Raw genomic sequence first — 21,451 nt, forward strand, 5'->3', positions numbered from 1 at the left:
ATCTCTTGCTAGCTGCAACTCCAACTGCGCTTTGGCCTTCCCGACTTCATCCCTGCATGCCCGAATAATACTCTTCTATTCTTCCCTAGTTAGTTGTTCAAGTTTCTACTTTTTATAAGCTTCCTTTTTGTGATTTAGTTTACTGAAGAGTTCCCTGCTAAGCCAAGCTAGTCTTCGGCCATACTTGCTAGTCTTCCTGCATACTGGGATGCTTTGTTACTGTAGTCTCAGTAAGGCTTCTTTGAAGTACAGCCAGCTCTCCTGGACTCCCCTCCCCCTCAGACTGACCTCCCAGGGGATCCTGCCCATCAGTTCCCTGCCTTTCTGAAATCCAGGGTCCATACTCTGCTGCTCTCCTTTCTTTCGTCAGGATCCTCCACTCCACCTAATGGCCACTGCTGCCCAAGTTTCCATCCACTACTACACCCCCGTCCAATTCTTCCCTGTTTGTGAGAAGCAGGTCAAGAAGACGACAGATCTTGTTGGTCACTTCAACACTTGCACCAGGAAGTTGTCTCCAACACTCTCCAAAAACTTATTAAAATTGTTTATGCACCACTGTAAGGCTCTCCCAGCAGATGTCAGGGTGACTGGAGTCCTCCATGAAAACTGGGGCTGATCATCTGGAAACTTCTGCTACTTGCCTGAAGAAAGCCTCACCTACTTCATCCTCCCCGTCTTGTGATCTATAGCAGGTACCTCCCACATCATCACCCTTGTTGTTCTCCCCTCTAACCTTAACCCAGAGACTTTCAACAGGCCTATCTCTAGTTTCTGGAGCTCTGAGTGTTCATACAGCTCTTTACAGACAATGTAACTCCTCCTCCTCTTCTCCCCTGCCTGTCCTTCCAGAACAGTTTGTATCCATCCAAACAGTACTCCAGTCACATGAGCTATCCCACCAAGTCTCTGTTATTCCAGTCATGTCATAGTTCTGTGATTGCACAGGGACCGTCTCAAGAATGTTCTTCCTCTTTGCACACTGTTACTTCTCCCCTCTAGGATGGAGTCCTTGAAGAATAAGCAGTGAAAGAAAAAATGGTGTACTTTAAAAGCTGGCTTCCAAGCAGAAGCTAGAATATTCTCCAGATGCTACTCTCATTTGCTGGTTTTACCCAAATCCCCTGTCTCAAGCAGGTAAGAAGATTAAGTATAGGAAATGTACCTTAAAACAAAAAATCACTTGCAAAAAACTGATCTGAAGATAATAATGTATTTTCATGGCCAGACAGATGTAATCTGACCAAAATATGGCAATACGCATATTTTAAAATGCAAATCTGTACTACTTTGTAAACATGGCTGCACAAGAAGGAATATAGTTGTGTTATACTAAACTCAAAGTCTGAAAGTTTCATATCCAGTAAATTATTGACTAACTTAATACTTTTTCATGACAAAGTTTTCCTAACAAATTTATATGATGCTATATTCTAATTAAAGTTATATAAAAAGTGTTGAACAAAACACATTCAGTATCACCTACTAATGCCAAGCTCATTCATATTCATCTGTTATATATTTCAAAGACATTCAAACTTAACTTTGGCTATTTGTTCTAAAAATATAGAGTTCAGATTTTTGACTGCCACCATATTTAGGACTTTATTTAAGGAATACGAGTTTCATTTTGACATTTTACACTCTGGGAGTTCACATCAGAGCAGACATGAACGGCTGAGAAAAGGGTTTGACTGTCAGCTTTTAAAGTTATTCATCTACAGATGGTCTCTCTGTACCTCGTACTAGCACATAGTCATTATGATTATCCTCTTCATTAAGCAAGGTGTTGTTGGGAGCTTCATTTGGCAATACAGCTGAAAAAGGCTCTGCTTCATTTTTAACAGGCGCCTCCATCACTTTAGTTTGGAGAATATCACATTTGCAGACTGGGCATGTCCTGTGCTGTAGGAGCCAGGGATCAATGCACTTCTCATGGAAAAAATGGCTGCACTGCAAAATGCGCACAACATCTCTGGACTTGTATGCTTCTAAACACACAACACAGCTCTCTCCATCTGAATCAGCTTCCTTATCACTCTCTTTTAATATGCGAAGCTCAAGACTACCAATAGCTTTCTTGACATGCCTCAATTGCTGACATCTCTGGATCCGAGTTCTTGCTGTTCTCAGTCGTCCAGCACAGCAAAAGGTAAAATAGGCAACTGTGACCAGTGTACAGATGACAAGGGATCCCAAATAATGATTAAACCAGGAGCCATAGTGTTTCCCTACTTCTATTTCTACTGTTACTCTGATGCCATTCTGAATCAGGCGTAAGATGTCCAGGCCTTTCAAGCTGCCAATCATAACTGCAACAATATCTTCTGCACCCAGAGAAATCATAGGAAACATTCCATTACCTGTCCCTGGATAGTTGTAGATGATCACACCAACCGCTCCCTTCTCTGCTGCCACTTTTATTTTGTTTGTGAAGGTGCAATGGCCCCTCATAATGAGGGCTATCCAGGTCTCTGCATTCACAGGCTTATTGAAGCTTGTGAAGGGGCTGCAGGCATTTTGGTTTGGTCCGTCTGGTGGCACCACTACTCCAGATACCTTCTTTAGTGGAGAATTTCTTCCAAATACTCCATTGTCTGATAGTTCCCAAACTGTCTCATTCCCTACTTGAAATGAAATGTTTAGGTGGGCAACCCAAAAGACAGTGGCTTGGGAACCAGGCAGACTAAGCACCAGAAAGACACCAAGACACACACTCAAGGAAGATTTGGTCTCTCTTCTCCATGCATCAGTCCTAAGCAACTTCATTCCTCTCCCAGCCAAACAATTACAATTCCAATAAAACAATGAAAAAATGACCAGACTCTGGTAACTGTGAGAAACTGAAGAGAATAAAACATTAGAAGTCTATACGGACAGGACAAGTTCCCTCTGTCCCCTGCACTTCGGTAACTTCCTGGAGTTTCATACAAGCAAGATGGGGAAAAATGTTACCTTTAAAATGCTAGACTTTTCAAAATAGTAATAAATGGTCATTGTTGGATAGTGGAATTGTGACATCATGAGCAGCAACCCATTTATTTGCATACCAATAACTGTACTTAAAAGAAATCTATGGTTTCTCTGTATTACTCTGAAAAAGTCTGTTTTCAGAGTCTGTGTACTTTGGGAAAGATCTAAATCCCGTTGCAGGAGAGGGACCAATTTAATCTATAACCTCACTTTCAAAAAAAAGCCCCGAAATATTAAGTGTGAAACAGAATGTTACTTTATGCTAACTGGAGTTGTTACCACAAATTCATTTTATAACAGTGGAAGTATTACACTACTCAATCAAATTATTGTTGCTTTTGCATATCATGGTTAGTCTATTGGTCTTAGTGCATGAAAGAACCAGTATGGAATTTGAAAGTTATTTTTTTTCCTTTAAAAAAAAAACTTCAGTAACAAACTCTCTCAACAAACCAGTCATTGCCCAGCTTCTGGTTACATCCTATATCAACCTCTCTGTTTGGTGGGGAAAAATTCAATATTACCACATTCTATGCACAAAATATGATACTGAGGTTACAAGGTAAGGGCCAGAAATAATTCATCTCCATTCCTATTTCACTACTGGAATCTGTTTACTTGGCTAGACTTAAATTACACATGGCAAGCTGTTGTGCCATAGATGGCTAAGAACTTCTTCATAACATAGTGGTGTCACAATCAGACCTCTAACACAACCTGCAAGAAACATGTCAGACAACACTTAGAGGTGTAAGAGACCGTTCAGGAAGTCAGGGAGACTACAGATACATTACGCAAACTTGGCCTTAAAAAGGAACTCCTTATTTCAAAAGGAGTGACAGACTTAGACTGTTGAAATTCTGAGATTTTTTTTTCTAGGACCAGATACTGGAACCTTACATCAAGTTGCAAGATAGCCAAGTACAAAATCACTGTCAGATGGATCAATTCAATGCTGCGACGGTATATGAATGGAGTAAAAGTAGGTCTGTAGTTCCCAGGATCCTCCTCCTTCCCTTTCTTAAAGATGGGCACTATATTTGCCCTTTTCCATTGTCCAGGACTACCTTCTATTGCCATGAGTTTTCAAAGATAACAGCCAGCAGCTCTGCAATAACATCATCCAACTCCCTCAGCACCCTTGGGTGCATCACATCTGGTCCCATGGACTTGTACACATCCAGTTTTTCTAAATAGTCCCTAACCTGTTCTTTCACTACTGAGGGCTGCTCACCTCTTCCCCAAACTGTATTGCAGGGTTTCATTAAAATACAGCCAGTTCTCCTGTACTCTTTTCCCCCTCAGATTGACCTTCCAGGGGATCCTGCCCTTCAGTTGCCTGAGGCAGTCAAAGTCTGCTTTTCTGAAGTCCAGAGTTCATACTCTGCTCTTCTCCTTTTGTCAGGATCCTTCATTCAATCATCTCATAGTCACTGCTGCCCAAATAGCTGTCCATTACTACACATCCCACACCAATTTTTCTCTGTTTGTAAGCAGCAGATCAAGAATAGGACAACCCTAGTTCATCTCCAACACTTGCGCCAGGAAGTTGTCTCCAACGTTCTTCATAAAGGTCCTTGATTGCCTGCGCACTGAGGTATTACTCTTCCAGCAGATGTCAGGGTGACTTAAGTCTGCCAGGAGAACCAAGACTGGTAATCTGGAAAATTCCACTAGTTGTCTGAAGAAAGCCTCGTCTAACCTCATCCTCCTGGTCTGGTGGTCTACAGCAGACACCTACCACATCATCACCCTTGTTGCTCTCCCCTCTAACCTTAACCCAGAGATGTTCAACAAGAACAACTGGAGAAACTATCTCCAGTTACTGGAGCTCTGAATCATCACACAGCTCTTTTACAGACAGTGCAATTCCTCCTCCTCTTCTCCCCTGCCTGTCCTTCTTGAATAGTTTGTACTCATTCATGACAGTGCTCCAGGCATGCGAGCTATGCCACCAAGTCACTGTTGTTCTAGTCATGTCAGTGCTTTGGCTGTGCAAGGACACCCAATTCTTCCTGCTTCTCTCCCAGGCTCCATGCGCTTGTGTACAGACACCTGAGGTAACTAGCCAATTGTCTTACTTTCTCAGTAAGAATGAGGAGGCCTCCCCTGTTGTCCCTTCCTCCAAGTGATTCCTCCAGGTCTCCTGCATCCCCACCTACCTCAGGGCTTTGAGCTCTATCCCCCAGCAAACCTAGTTTAAAGCCTTCATCACTAGATTAGCGAGCCTGTCTGTGAAGATGCTCTTCCCTCTCCATCAGGTGGATCCCATCTCTTCCTACCAATCCTCCTTCTTGGAACAACATCTTATGGTTAAAGGAGCTGAATCCCCAGTGGTGACACCACCCGTCAAGCCATGCGTTAATCTCTAAGATGCACCTGCCCCTGTCTAGGCCCTTCCCCTTGACTGGAAGGATCAAGGAAAACACCCCCTATGCTCCTGTCCCCTTCGTTCTTGCACCCAGAGCCCTGTAGTCATGCTCGATCTCCTCATGGTTACTGCTGGCAATATCATTGTTGCCGACACAAATAAGCAGCATGGGGTAGTAATCTGAGGATTGGACAAGTCTCAGTAATCCTTCTATATCTTGGGTCTGGGCTCCAGGCAAACAAGAGACCTCCCAGGACAACAGGTCAGACTAGCAAATGGGTCCCTTCATCCCCCGCAAAAATCTTCAACCACCATCACCTGTTGCCTCCTCTTCATGGTGTAGAGAGACATATACGTGTTTTGCTTTTTGTATTTATTTTGGGTTAGGAGTATAATAGCAGAATGCTTTCCAAATGGGCTTACTGAGCTCTATAACATTGTTAAGAGTTGTCTGAATGGTTGTGCAGGTGGAAATGTGAATCCCAAGGGTACTACAAGGCAACGGAAGGGTACTGTAGAACAATGGAGCTGGACTGTGAAAAACAAAAATGGGTTTGAGCTGGTAAAGACAAGCTACGAGGACGTAAGATTCTGTGAACACTTCTGCCAACTAATAACAGGATGGTAATATCTGCATTTCTACACTGCTTATGCAAGAACCTTTCGAAAGGCTTAGGTATCGCTGTAAGATGTGTGGTGGTTGGAGAACAAAGGAACCTGCCCAGCAACTGAAGGAGAGTTGCCACTATTGTGAAAAAAGCTATAAAAAGCTGTAGAAAGGACTTCACAGTGGTACCCTTTTACATCAAGAAAAGAACCAGAACCAAACTGCATTTTGGAGAAACATGCTGGCAACCCCTCTCCTATTATCAAGCAGCTGAACCCTCATTCAACGGGCCATCGATTGAGGACAGCGTAATCTGGTGATGTATGAATGAGTGTGTGAATCTATGGGTATTAGATGAGATAAGGATTTTATTAGAAAGAGATATATAGACTCAATAAACTTACTTCTGTTTAAAATAAATTCAAGACTTGCTGCCTTTTGTTGTGCTAGTGGCAGCGGTTTTGTTTCTCCCCACTTTGGGGATTCCTGGCCTGGCCTCTTCCACCAACAGAACGCTCTCTTCCTTCTCTGTTGCTAGTGCTCCATATGCGTTCTCTAGACAAACCGCTGCAGGCGGGGATGACAATTTCTTCTTGCTGCCAGAGGTCACAAGTTCCATCCTCCACCTTCCTGAGACTCCATACCCTCTTCCTTTTCCAGCAGCACCTGTGGCAGTCCTTCCTCCACAGTCCTAGAGGTTTCCTCCAGCATGGAACTGATGATGTCCACATGGCAGAGGATGCTTTAGAGCCTTGCTACCTCCTCCTATAGCTCTCTTGCCTGCTCCCTGAGAGACACCATCAGAAGGCACCACTCACATTGCAGGCACTCCTTAACCCAGCTGACACTGGAAGAAACCTGCAAGCTGCAGTCTGCACAGCACCAACCAGGGCCTGGGGTAGTAATCAGAGGAATGGACAAGTCTCGGTATGCCTGGACAGACAACTCACATATGCAAGCAGAAGCAGAAATGGAAGTGGTAGTGGCTCTCCACTCTCCAGCTTTCTTTCTGGGTCTTCTAATCTGCTGCTTCTCACTTCCTGCCTCTTTCCAAGCAGACCTTCCCTAGCAAACTCTTCTGTAGCTGGCCTGTTTCCTGTTCCTTGATCCTGAAGGGTTCCCATTTCCCTGAAAACTTCTTTCTTCTCAGCAAGCTTACAATGAAGGATCATGAGACAGAATTTCACAGCAAACTGCCTAGCAAACTCCCTCTCGCTCTGAACTCTGGTTAAACAAGAGGCTTACATCTTGATCTAGCTGCTGAGTTTTAGATGCTTAAAATAAATCTGTCTCCAATTTCACAGTCCAAGTGTGGGATCTGGCACCATTTCTGCAGTCTGAGCCCAGCAGGACACCCCCATGCCTCTGACTGGCTGAGGGGCCCTGGAAGCCCCTCCCCTCCCTGCAGAATCCCACATGTATTAACATATCAATTAATGGCTTTCACAGGCTTAATCCCAATTTAAGCGAGCGGAAGCCAGTGACGCATTATTAAGCAGTCTAAACTGTGGTTAATGACTTTCATGGGCTTAACCGTGGCTTTTTCAATGGTTTCCATGGGCTTAATCAGCAAATTAAGCCATGAAAGCCATTAATTTAGACACATTATTTGTAAGCAGTCTAGGCACCTAATTAAGCTCTAAAAATGAAATATCTTATGACAATAAAGCAATACTATACACAACATGAATTGTAAATACTACCAACTGTATACACCTTATTAAACAACATTATAAAAAGGAGTTTACTGAAATTCAGTGCTAACCTTAAGACAAGCAGTTCATGCTGTGTATTAAATGCAAGCACGCTGCACCCAGCCACAGTGGCTGAAGACATTCTCTGTCTCTGTGGGGTGAATGTTTTTCCATACACTGAGATAGCATACTCAGTGTCCACCGAATTCATTCGAATGGTGAGGCAGTGTCTTGCCAGGGTGTAAAGATGTGGAAACCAGTCCCAGAGAATCCCAGAACATGAGCACAAACACAGGCACCTGGCACTCCTTGACAAACTTCACATATGCAGCACATTGATTGTCATGCTCTTTCCCCCCATCCCTAGATTGCTTTCAGTAGCTGAGGGTCACAACTTGCCAAGGACACATGGTTAGGGTCCAAAATGTAAACAGCACTAAGGAAGGGGGCAGCTGGCCTTCTGAACCGCAGTAGCAGTGATAGGTCATACCTGTAGGAGTGGTGCAGCTTCACAGCTATTGCCTGAAACAGGTTCCTCCTGTGCTGCTTTTCATGAGCACAGCTTGACAGTTCTTGTGATGCCCTGTCTTTGACCCAGCTTATCAAATCCATCAGTTGGTTGTGTGCATGGTGGATCACAGCCTGATGGCTCAAATCACATTAGGACCTCCATGAACCAGGTAGCACTGTCAGCCACAAATATCACTTCATCTGGAATGTCGCCTCGCCCTAAGAAATCGTGAAGCTTGAGCATGCTCTGTGTGCTGGGTGCGATTTCCAGCTCCTTGTCTCAAACTGCTGGTAGTGGTGCATATACTTGGTATGGACAACACTGAACCAGGAATTCCAGCATGTGAGCACAGGCTCTTGTGGTAGCAGCACAGTGGCATGGAAGTCCCCACTTTGACTGGTGATGGACTCCCTGTACCGGACCTTACGACCCGGACACTGCTTGAAGGCTTTCTAGAAAGAAAACACCAGGCAATCCTTGGGGAATGGCATGCATCACATGTCACTTACTAAGGACAGAAGGTGTGCATTTCAGGTGACATGAACAGCATTAGTCAGCATTCCTTGGAGCACTTTGGAGAAAGCTTTCCACATGCACATGGCATTGTCAGACAGAAATGCTGAGATCCTGTTAAAGTCTACCCCAGGGATGGGCAAAATGGTGGATATGGCAGGCGGCTAGACCCCATTTCCCAGCAGCCCCTGCCCATGTCCTTACAGCTAATTTACAATGCAGACCCCAGGAGGGGTCGGGCTGTGACAGAGTGGGGCTGGGGTTTCCATAGAGACCCACCCAAACAGTGCTAGTAGAACGCACAGCTGGCGGGGAGCTGCCCCAGGGCTGGAGCCGGGATTTTGGTGGCGACAGCGCGGTCTGCCCAGGTCAGGGCCACGCAGGCAGTGGATCATGGTTCTGCCCTCGTTTCAGATCACACCTTCGCTGCCACAAAATCCCAGCCCCAGCCCTGGAGCAGCTCCCTGGCCCAGCCATGTGTCATGGCCCCACCCGCCCTGGGATGTCCATGGAAACCAGCCTCAATGACTGGGCAGGGGCTGCTGAGCAATGGGGTCCACCCTGGGCTGGATCTGGCCTGCAGGCCGGAATTTGCCTGCCCCTGATCTACACCATAGCTGATAATGACCTTCACATTTGCTTCAGACACAGTAGAAAAAAAACCAAAAAACTGACAAGCATGAGGTGGATCAGCTCATTTTGAAACAGGCAGGTCCTGGTTGGCCAGGTCCCCAGTTCAAATAAAGTATGCAGCACGCAGTTGTACCGAGGGCCAGTGGATTCATCAGCCACAATGGGAAAGGAATAACACTTTCCCATTGTAGCCTTCACGGACTGTAATTGTGAAACAATCACTACAGGGAGATGGTCCTGGTGGAGTTTGTTGGCACACAGAAAACTGCCAGAATTTATCATGTTTTGTTTCAAGTAGTCCCTTAACTTGGGGTGATCAAGTTTCTTCAGCAGGATGTTCGCCGCCATTAAAGCCCCTCACCTTGCCAAGCTGCTTTCTGTGGTTCTTTTAAACAGGGAGGACATGGTCACTTGCTTCTTGCTCTGACCTTCAGCCTCTGCAGCAGCCATCCTCTCCATGTATACCTCAAACTCCAAATGACAATCGATGCTGGTTTTCCTGGACACATCCAGAGTCACACTGCAGGAGGTACAGAAGTCTGCCTTGGTTTGTGTGCAAGATCCCTCAAGGATATGTCTTGCATGGTAACCACTAAAATTAATTTTCTGGTCTTGGAAGACTTCTTGGTGCTCACTTCTGCTCTCTGTCAAGCAGGAGTGAGCAGGCATGCTGCAGGAACTTTCCTGTGGTCACTTTAAAAGCTGGCGCCAAAACCTTACTGGCTTCACTGGCTGGCCCCTGACTGGCTACAGGACTGAAACTATATCAGGGACTCAGCCTCCAATTTGCTCCCTCCCCCACCATGCTCCAGGATGCCGGGGCTTCCTGCCATTTTCTGTTTTTGCACCTCCTTTCTCCCCCACCCCCACCTCCCAATTTTGCCTCCTTTCATGGGGTGTGCACTTTGTCGCAGAAACCAACTGAATTCACAGGTTCCACAAAAGTCGCAAGATGGTGAATTTGGCAGGTCCCTAAATTATGCTAAAACTTACAAGTACTCACACTTCATGGAACCTCAGGGTTGAATTTATACTTTAGAAAAAAAAGAGCTCTGAAGTGGTAATGAGAAAGGAGTGACAAAGATGGCTTTACTTTTCACAAGCTCTTTTCACAAAACCATGCAATACTTGATAATTCTGTATATCTACTGTGTTCAAAATTATTGAAATTTTAACTCATTCTCCACCAAAATTTACGCAACCATGTCCTTTAGATCTGCAAATAGGCTAATAATTTAAGGTTTTATGATGCATACACAGGGACAATTTTTTTTTTTTAATGGTAGACTGATTGTTTTTAACATTGATTTTAAAAAATGCTGTGAAATGCAAGGATTACGCATCATAAATCCATTCTCCTTTTTTCTCTTTCAGTTGAAAACCTAATTTTTATAACTAAGCTTCAGGTCTCATTAAAGGTTGATCAATATATCAAAGCCAATAATTTCTGTAAGGGACTAACATGATGAAATCTCTTTCAAACAAGTTGATGCATGTCATCTGTTCCATCTACATGGTCTGTCATCTTGCTTTATTCTGGGTGTGCACTAAAGTTGTAAATAATATCTGCATATACAACACTGGAGCACCGCAAGCAGTAGGATGATCTCAAATTACCATATTTACTTGAATCAAAATAAGGTTTCTTTCCTCGTTCAACACAGGGGAAAAATGTTCCTCATTTTGGTCCTGAGTATGAGGCATGGGGCAGACGGATGCTGTGGCTCTGGCTCCAGCTCCGGGCCCAACCCACCACCTGCTGCCACTTATGCTCAGTCATGGGGCTCCAAGCTTTACTCTTGCTCAAAGCACATGGTAGCTCTGGTCCCTGACAGTGCCAATGGTGGTGGTGACAGCAGGAGCTCCAGCTCTGGTCCTACTCTAACCTGGGCTGGGACTGAAGCAGGCCCCATCATTGCTGCCGACTGTCCAAATGGGGGCCAGAGCCACCAAGGAGCTCTATACCCTGGGCTAGAGTGCAGTCAGAAGCAGATCCATGACTGAAGGTAAGGGGACACAGGGGGAGGGCAGCAGAGGGAAGCAGGTGGGGCAGTTAGAAGGAGAGAGAAGTAGCAGACTGCAAGATACAGTGAGGCACAGGCACTGAGGGGGAGAAGTGGGGAAGCACCACACGGGGCAGCAAGTGTGTCTTTGTGGGTAAACAAGTGGCAGTGGGCAAGGTGCAGGGCACAATGATCAGGCTGGCTATGTCCCACTGCCTGCCCCTCACCACTTCTTGCTTCCCTGATGCTGCTTTCCTTGCTGCAGGGTGGACAAACTTAAGATGACTCCCCAAAAATCAGATTATATTAATAAATAATTACAACACATTTTATACATTTTCCATGTATATGATCTGATTATTGGGGTGGGAAAGTGATATTAACAATTCAAAGCTGTCTTGGACTTAGGTAAATATAGTAGTCCTTGTCCTACTATTGTGGTAGGCCCTTAATGCCAAGTTGCACTTGCATACAAGTTCACCAAAAACTCTCACAGCCAACACCACTCTCCCAACAATTCCAGACAAAATGCCCCTTAGTTCTGTCTTCAATTTGCATCTATGTTCTCTAGATCGTATTAAAGCAGGGGTGGGCAAAATATGGCCCGAGGGCCAGATCCGGTCAACCAGGCCATTCTATCCAGCCCATGGGATCCTAAAAAAGTTAGAAAATATTTGTCTACTCCTGGCTGCCTGTCAAAGAACAGGAGCCAGGGGCAGCAGGACCCAGGGGGAGCTGGCAACAAGAGGCAGGAACCCAGCCCCACCTACCCCCAGCCATTTCCCTGCTTCCGATTTCCACCCTGCTCTAGCACCACGTGGCTCCCAGCTGCATCACTGGACCAGGGAGGATGGGGCCCCACTGGTATGGGGGTGTGTAGACACGTGCAGGCGGGGCATTGTGTGCATGCGAGCAGGCAGGGGCAGTGCGTGTACATGTGTAGGCAGGGGCAGTGTGTGTTTTGCGTGTGCACACAGGTAGGGGCAGAGAGTGCGAGTATGTGTAGGCAGGGGCAGAAAGAGAGAGTGTTGCACGTGCACGCAAATATGACAGTATCATAGTGCTTAGGGTCGGAAGGGACCCAAACAGATCTTTAGGTTTGACCCCCTGCCCCAGGCAGGAATGTGTCCTGGGGTCCTATCACCCCAGCCAAATATCTGTCCAGCCTCCGCTTCAAGACCTCCAAGGTAGAAGAGAGTACCACTTCACTTGGCAGCCCTAACTGTAAAGTAATCATCTCCCAACGTCCAGCCTGAACCTTCTCTCTAACAGTTTGAAGCCATTATTCCTAGGTGGATGCAGTACTCTAACTGCGGTCTGATCAATGCCACATAGAAGGGAAAGATCACCTCTCTGGGCCTGCTTGTGATGCATCTGTATATCCACGACAAGGCGCGGTTAACCTTACTGACTGCTTCCTCGCATTGGCAGCTCATGTTCATCCTGGAGTCAGCAATGACTCCAAGATCCCTTTCTGCCACCATGTTGACAAGAAGGGTGTTCCCCAGCCTATGGGTGTGTTACTGGTTTCTTATCCCTAGATGCAGTACCTTGCACTTGTCTGCACTGATTTTCATCTAATTCTTATCCACCCACCTCTGTAACCTGTCTAGATCTAGCTGGATTCTGTCCCTCCCCTCCAGTGTGCCCACCTCGTCCCACATCTTGGTGTCGTCAGCAAATTTGAACAGTGTGCATTCCACACCCACATCGCTGATAAAGATGTTGAACAGTACAGGCCCCAGCAGGACCGAGGTAGGGGCAGAGAGAGAGAGAGAGAGAGAGAGAGAGAGTGTGTGTGTGTGTGTGTTGGCAGGGGCAGAGTATGTGTGTGCGCATGCATGTCAAGCCCCCACCACATACACCATGCACATGCACCCACGCTCCCCCTCACACTGCCATTCACGCAGACCCCCCCCACACATTCCAGCCACCCTTCACCCACACCCCCCGAAATCCCATACCCACCCACAGCCCATACCCACACACCTACATGCTCCATCACCCCACATACCCACACATCCACAGCCCCCAACAAACCTATACCCACCCCCCACAGTATACAAGAGTAAGACTTTAATCTGTTGTGCAATCACCTCTACGTACACTACATAAACACATGTGAACCAGGGCAAAAATATTTTTTTGAAATCAAATTAATGAAAGTTTTAGATGTTCATTTATTAAAATATAATTTGGTATTTTCCTGGCTCCAAGATAGCAACATCCCTTGCTGAAAGGAGTACTTCCTGAGGTAAGGGCAGGGACTTCTGGTGACAAAGGTCAGGGGTTAGGGGGCAGGACTTCTGGTCCCAAGGTGGCAAAAAGGGGGCGGGGCACCTGTCAAAGGGCAGGGCTAGCAATGTGACCCTCAACAGCTTGCCAAAACTCAGTAAGAAGCCCTCTGCCCGAAATAACTGCCCACCCCTGAACTAAAGTGATAGTATTTGAAGACTGCTACCATGTCACTTAAGCACCCTTTCCAGAAGCTGAACATGACTAGGTCTTTCAACCTTTCTTCGTATGACTTCCTTCCAAGCCCTTATCTTTGTTGTCTGGCTCTGGACCCTCTCTAACTTCATGTCCTTTTTAAAACGTGGAGCCCAGAACTGTAATGCAATACTCTAGATGAGGCTTAACCAATGCCAAGCAGAGAGGTCCTGTCACCTTCCACATCTTGCCCCAAATGGATCATCATTTGCTGAGCAGTTATACCATTCATCCATTACTAGTTCTCTGAACTCACACTGGAAAATATTAAAAGCGATTCTTCTCATGAAGCATATTGATTCTTAGAGTCTGTCAGTCAAAACCCATTTCCTTCAATTCTTTTTTGAAACATCAGAGTTGCACAATGGGCATTTTCTATATTTTAGCAACCAAAGATCAATGCATGTCTTGTGAAAAAATGCCTGCAAGTTAAAATACATACTACTACTACTACTATGACGTTTTCTCCATTCAGATCAGTTTCCATGTCGCCTTTTTTTTAATCTGTGCAACTGAAGATGCTCTAAAGTTCTCCAAATCTCTCTTCTTTATGACTACACTCTATGCCACTCTACTGCAATAATCAGCTATTCAGTGCAAAAAAAAAGCAGTGTGATTATAAAGGCTACCATGAAAGAAATGTGTGTTCATATTTTTTATCTAAATGAAATGCCTTGTTCCCACATCAATTCCTGCAGTTACTTGGATACCCTTATGAAGCAGGCATAAAATATTTGCTTTCCTTTCAAATTGACAATCATGATCGCAAACAATATCTTCTGCACCCTGGTGAAACCCTGTTGCCTGTATCTGAATAGTTGTAGATTATCAAACCAATGGCTCCATTCTTCACAACCACTTTTATACTGCCCTTAAAATTACAACTTCCCCTTTCAATGAAGGCTAACCAGGTCCCCAGGTTCACTAGCTTTCTGAAATATGTCCAAGGATTGAACGTAATTTGGTATTGGTCTTTTGGTGGGACCAGCACTCCAGACCACCTTTTTGAAGGAAGACATCTCTCCAAAAAAGTTTGTTTGTAAATGGGTCAATTACCCTCCTGTAATGTTAGGCTCATGTAGGTAAAAGAAGTTGTAGTAGCTTGAGAATGAAAGCTGAATAACAAGAAAACATTTTATACCAGTAGCCAGAAAAATGCCAGCCTTCTTTCCCATATGCCAGTCCCAAGTAACCTTCATTCTGTCCTCTTCCAACAAACAACAGAACTAACGAACCAGAAAATATTCATTTTTGCACAACAAATTAAAAAAAAGTAAAGGAATGGTAAGGAAGGCAGTGGGAATAAGATTTCTATTTCGATATTTTATTAGATTAATTTTGTTAAAGAGAAAGATGCTGCAAATGAAACTGAGATCAGTTTACAATTTAAAAAAATCTTAGTAAGTCACTGTTAAGAGGTGGGATTGTGACATCTTTGGTCATAACAGATTGCACCGTTTTATTTATAGATTGAAATGTTACTGGCTAGAATTATGTAAATACTGCCTAGAAAATGATATGAGGTCTGATATCACTGCTACGTAGTCCATTTATCATTGTAACTTCACTGTGAAAAGAAAGGTTCCTTAAAAGTCCCTAATGATTTGAGTAATTGTCAGTAAAGTATGCTTTTCTATGCAACAATTATCTCCAGCTACAAAGTTGAATTAGCTATGCAAAAATTTTAAAAACTCAGATTAAGCTGAAAGCCTTAACTGTACACACCAGATTTAGAAGGGCTAGAAGAAGCAGAATTGTTACATCCAGAAGATTTGAATATTAAAAATGTTTTGCCCAATAAGAAGCTGCTATTAGCAGTCCTGTTCTAACCTATTTTATTTTCAAGACAACCCTGAGACCAATTGGTATCAGAGGAATCACAGATACAAAACCTTTGGTCTAACATAAGTAGCAAAAATTTCTAAATTTCCTCCCCCTTCTATAGAAGAAAACTGGATATAGAATCCTAGAAAATGAGGGTTGGAAGGGGCCTTCGGAAGTCATCAAGTCCAACCCCTGCTCAAAGCAGGACCATCCCTAACTACTACGGGTGTAACAAAGCAGGCCCTATTCAATTGGGAATCGGCCCAAATCGGGGATGGTGATTCGATTCATTGATTTGAATCACGGTCCCAGATTCGATTTGGCTGAATCCAAGTCTGAAGATTGGATGCTGATTCGGAGAATCAGCGATTCGGACACAGACACAGCTTTAAGGTTTTGGGGGGGGTTTTTTTGGGTTTTTTTCTTACATTCCTCGAGGTACCAGTCATGGCTTGTGATTGCTGCAGTGCTGTGGTGCATGGAGCATCCCACAGGAGTGCAGGGAGGCCCTCCACGTGCTCGGCAGCAATCAATGTACTTCCGGTCCACTTCCAGGTCTGCCAGTGAGCATGCAGGAGGCCCCCTCTGCGCCCCCCCCAAGCGATCAGACACAGGGGGACCCCAGGTGTCTCCCCAAACTCAGGAGGCACCAGCCACTGAGCTGGGGGAGCACGGAGGGGCCCCCAGAGCACTCGCCAGCGAACCCAGAAGTGGACTGGAAGTGCTTCTGGTCCACTTCTGGGTTTGCTGCCGAGTATGCTGGGGAGCCCTCTACGCACCCCAGCATCGCAGCATTCTACCTAGAGGTGTGTAGAAAAACCATTTAAAGCTGTGTCTGTCAGAATCTCCAAATCTTTCCAAACCAATTTGGAGAAATTAAAGGGTCCTCTGGTTCAATTCACATTCAGAGATCCGGCCATATCTCTGCTGAATCGAGTCAGGTACTGAAGCTTAGCACAGTCCTACTAACTATAATCATCCCAGCCAAAGCTTTGTCTAGCCAAGTTTTGAAAACCTTCAAGGTTGGAGCTTCTACCACCTCTCTGGGTAACCTGTTCCAGTGTTTTACTACCCTCCTAGTGAGAAAATTCTTCCTAATATCTGCTTAGTATCCTCTTATTAGATCTATTTATATGTATTTGAGAAAAAAACCTATTTGAAAAAGCAAGCTTGGTTTTAGACTTGCTTCCACACACCACTTATTGCTGTATACTTATTGCTCTAAGTTTTTCCTGTAGATATATTCACTTTTGGAGTAAAATTAGCTGCAGAATGTGATGAGAAGTATGGATCATGTCTAGTTAGTGTCACCTGTCCCATCAAGAGAGGCGAGGTAGAACTTCACTTTCCCAATTTCCCTTATTATCTATTATTGTCCTAATATGTGAACTACTTTTGCTTGACTGTAAGGAGGTAAAGCCCTGAACTGCAGATAAACAGTTCAGGTAGTCTGACTTCCACTGGCTGAAGACTGTCAATTAATTCTCTGCGTCCAGCACCACGCTTTGGAGGCCCTCAATATCATGGAACAGAAGCACACCCTCACTGTTCTGTTGATTTCTTACAAATGTTTCTTCCACAGACATATTTCCTTCTGGAACATACCATGTCCTTTGGAGGTTTCATCCCCTACTCAGTTTCTTGTAAAAGTAAGGAAATTTGTTGTTTAATATTTTCTTTCAACTACAACTAAGTGACTCTTCTATGTGGGCCCAAGTCCTAATCCCAAAAGGGCAGCAAAAATCCCTCCTAGTGCATTGGTCCCACCAACTTCTCTGTGAGCAGCTCTCATGTTCAAAGACTTCCTAACTGTTTCCCTCAGTTCCCTCTCTAGTGTTGTTTCCCACTGACTCTATGATAATAGATAGACTGATAAGAAGGTAACAGGGAGGTGAAAGGGATCTCTGCAAAATGCCTTCCTCCCCTCCATCTGCAAGTTCACAGTAAAATAATAATAAATGCAAAAGAAATAAATGATGCAGAGGAATGCGAGAAAAAAGGAAGGGGGTACAAGAGGAACAAGAAAAGTCCCTTTAGGAGGAAAGGGAAAAACCAGTGAAAGGAAGGCATTAAAGATGAGAAGAATCCCCAGCCTCACAACACCCTGGCAGGTAAACTTGCTGTGGGAGCACCAGCAGGGATTTTTTTTATGTCCTCCAAATCAGGTAAGACGCCTGTCCTGGCTGATCAGCTCCTCCCTCTGTTCCAGCTACTACCTGAAGAACGAGTTCTCCTGTTCCCTAGTGAGCAGAGCAGATCACTGGAGTGGGATTTACATGCATGGGCTCTGTTCCTAGCTTTGCAACAGGCCTGCTGGGGGACCGTGGGCAATTCACTTCACTTCTGCATGCCTTACATTATCGGATCTTTAAAATGTGCTTAATCAGACATAACTCCCTCCAGCTCACTTGGGGCCAACCTCTTTGGCATGTGTCCACAAATTGCCCTGTGCCCTCTCTAAGTGTCACCCTGATCCCTTTCCCTTATCTGTTCTGCTGCTTTGTGCCTTGTGCTCCCCACCCTATCTGCCACTGTCCCCTCCCCAGTCTGCTGCATACCACACACACAAACTGCCTGTGCCACAAGCTGGCCAACCCTGCTTTGGAGACCTACTCATGAAAAGTACCACACAACTAGATATGGTTGTTATTAATATCCTCCCTCATCAACTGGTTTAGCACACTACACCTCCTCTGGTCCTCACAGCCCTTTGCTTTTGGGAGGCATGAAGGGGAGAAGTGAGGAAAAACCTGTGTTTTATTTTTATTTTTTATTTGTTCAGTTTCAGAGCTATGCAGTATGCTAATACTCAGCATTAAGACACACTGGAATAATATTAAAAGCCATCTCCTTTCATTTAGGGAATCTATAAATAGGAAAAGCAATGAGTGGAAACTCAAGAAAAATTAAGTGCATCCATTTCCACTCTGGAAGGGATCATTAGATGGTTAAAATATTTAAAATATCAAACACATGTTAAAGCTGATAGCTCAAGCTTCTGCTGCATGTCAAGAAGCTTCCTAATTGCTTTCTGATATATAATTGGTTCAGCCCTATTTTCTATGATTCCAATTATATGAAAACAAGTGTTCTTTTAAGCTTTATACAAAATAAATATGGATCATTATTCAAAATAAACATTTCAGTATCATATTATCATAAGAAAACAGGGCTTGAAGGGAGCTTATGAGATCATCTCATCAAGCCCCCCCAGTTAGTCAAGGATGATCCTATCCCAGTCTGGCTAACTTGCTCCTAATAGTTTCCAGGGATGGAGGTATTCTGTTCCAGTGCTTTCAGAGTCAGAAAGTTCTTCCTAATCTCCAAACTAAATTACCCACGTTGCAGCACGATGCCATTGTTCCTAGTCCTGTCCCCTGTGGCCACAGAGAATAATTTATCTTCATGCTCTAACTGTGCTCCAGGTATTTGACGACTGTTCCCAACCTCCCCCCTCAGGTTCTCTCTTCTCAGGTCTAAATGCCCTAGTTCTTTCAGTCTTTCATCTTAAGTCCTCCATCCCAGACCCCTAACTATTTTTGTCAGTCCCTCACGAACCCTTTCCAATCTGTCCATACCCAAAACTGGGCATAGGCATGGCCTCACCAATGCTAAATGGAACAGAAGAATTGCTTCCATTGATTTGAAAGTGACAATCCTATTTAACTGAGCATGCTGGTGGCCATTTTTTTGCAACAAGAGCACACTGTTAGCTCATATTCAGCTTATGGGCGCTTGAACCCCCCAGGACCTTCTCAGCAGAACTACCGCCTAACTAGTTATTCCATAGTATGTATTTGTGCGTTTAATTATTTTATCACAAATGCAGGACCTTCCTTGTCAACTCTCATCTGATTGGCTGTGGAACATTTCTTCAGTCTATCCAAGTCATTCTGGATTCTAACACTACCCTCTAGAGCATCTGCAATGCCACCCAATTTGGTGTCATATGAAAATTTGTTAAATATGCATTCAGTCCCATCAACCAAATCATTAATGAAGAAGTTAAACAATGCCAAGCCCAGGACAGAACCATGGAGACCCTCACCTGATATCTATTCCCACCTAGAGATGGAGTCATTGATGACTACTCATTGAACAGGATAATCCAACCAGCTATGTACTTCCATCTTATCTGTACTTCCTTAGTTTTTTTAATGATAATATTGTGGGAGACTCTGTCAAAAGCCTTGCTAAATCAAAATATATCACATCAACTGCTCTCCCCACATCCACAGAGCCTGTCAGAATATCAGAGAAGGAAATCAAGTTGGTCAGACGTGACTTGGTCTTGTTGAATCCATGTTGGCTGTTCTTGATCACTTTGTTCTCTTCTAGGTGCTTTACAATAGATTCCTTGCGGACCTGCTCCATGATCTTTCCAGATACAGCAGTAAGACTGACTTGTCTGCAATTCCTTGGATCCTCTTCTTCCCTTTCTGCCCTTTTCTAGTTATCCAGGACTTCACCTGTCCTCTAGTTCTCAAAAAGGATAGACAATGGCTGCAAAAATCTCTCAGCCAATTCCTTCAGTATATTAAAGATGCATCACATCTGATCCTGCCAAGTTCAAAAGCATCTAGCTTCTCTAAGTGATCCTTGAACCATTTTCCTCCACTACTGTAAGCTGTTTCTCACCATCCCTATCTTTGTTGCCAACTGTACTCTATGAAAAATTAAAGTTAAAAAGGTATTGAATACTTCAGCATTCTCTGCATCACTTGTTAGTAGATTCCCTTCTGTATCCTGTAAGGGACCTATGGATTCTTTGGCCTTCCTCTTACTTTTGACCTACTCATAGAATCTCTTTTTATTACCCTTTATGTCCTTTACCAGATGCATCTCAAATTGTGACTTGGCCTTCCTAATTTTCTCTCCGAGTGCCCATGCATTACTCTTATACTCTTGCCTAGTACTATGACCAAATTTCCACTTCATATAGGATTCCTTTTTAAAAGAATTCCTCCTTGAAGAGATTGTTGTTTAGGCAGACTGGTCTCCTGGTTTCCTGTTCTTGCATTATGCTGTGATTGCTTGCTCCTGCACCTTTAAGTTTAAAGTTCAGCTAGCTCACCTGAGCTAGGGACAGACATTACACACAAACCAGTGTAAGTGATCAGAAACTGGTTTAAACCTGTAACAGAACAGACATTCAGTGGACATAAACTAGTTTCAAAATGGCCAAAACTGGTCTGAGATGAGCTTGGTTGAATGTAGTATCAGACTTAACTGATTTGGCTCAAACCAGTTTATGCAATGTCTATTCCAGACCCTAGACACTGTTTCCCCTCAGACATGCCTCCCAGGGCATCCTGCCCTGAGTTTGTTAGTCTCCTTTTTTGAATTCCCTGTTTTTATTCTACTGCTCTCCTTCCTGCCTCCCCTTAGGATCTTGAACTCTGTTGTTTTGTGATCACTGTTACCCAAGTTACTTTCTACATTCATACTCTCAACGAACTCCTCCCCACTTCTGCACAAGTCAAAAAGAGCTTCTTCCGCACCTCTGTCAGCTGCATTAAAATATGTTAGCTGCAACACACTCCAAGAATCTGCTGGATTGCCTGTGCGCTGATGTGTTTCCCTCCCAGCAATTATCACAGTAATTAAGATGACATCACCCACCTGTTCCTCCTGGGTCGGTGGCCTATAACTGGGGACCTACCTAATTTGTGATTTTGAGATGTTTGTGGAAACCACAAATTCAGGCTCTGTGAAAAAGTAGGCATCCTGTGAAAACGCATGGAGACCATAAAAAGGTGCAAAATCAGTTAGCATGGGGAAGGAGGGGCAAAAAAACAAGGAAGGGAAGGAATCCCTGGCATCCGGGGGGGG

General features: G+C 44.4%; 2 protein-coding genes across 2 annotated transcripts in view; both read right to left on the bottom strand.

Annotated features, from left to right (window-relative positions):
• Positions 1-21,451, bottom strand: part of CADPS2 (calcium dependent secretion activator 2) — a 794,189-nt gene that overhangs the window by 538,766 nt on the left and 233,972 nt on the right. The gene's annotated exons all lie outside the window — the stretch shown is intronic.
• LOC109292024 (RING finger protein 148-like) lies at positions 1,460-3,175 on the bottom strand. Its single transcript, XM_019509268.1, has one exon. The coding sequence runs from the start codon at positions 2,767-2,769 to the stop codon at positions 1,711-1,713; it is 1,059 nt and encodes a 352-aa protein (XP_019364813.1). The 5' UTR covers positions 2,770-3,175; the 3' UTR covers positions 1,460-1,710.

Source organism: Gavialis gangeticus, unplaced genomic scaffold, assembly GCF_001723915.1.
Source record: "Gavialis gangeticus isolate Ggan-Ray unplaced genomic scaffold, GavGan_comp1, whole genome shotgun sequence".
NCBI lineage: Eukaryota > Metazoa > Chordata > Crocodylia > Gavialidae > Gavialis > Gavialis gangeticus.

Coding starts and splice junctions, on each gene's coding strand:
- LOC109292024 (XM_019509268.1), bottom strand. CDS start 2,769: ATGAAGTTGCTTAGGACTGATGCATGGAGAAGAGAGACCAAATCTTCC.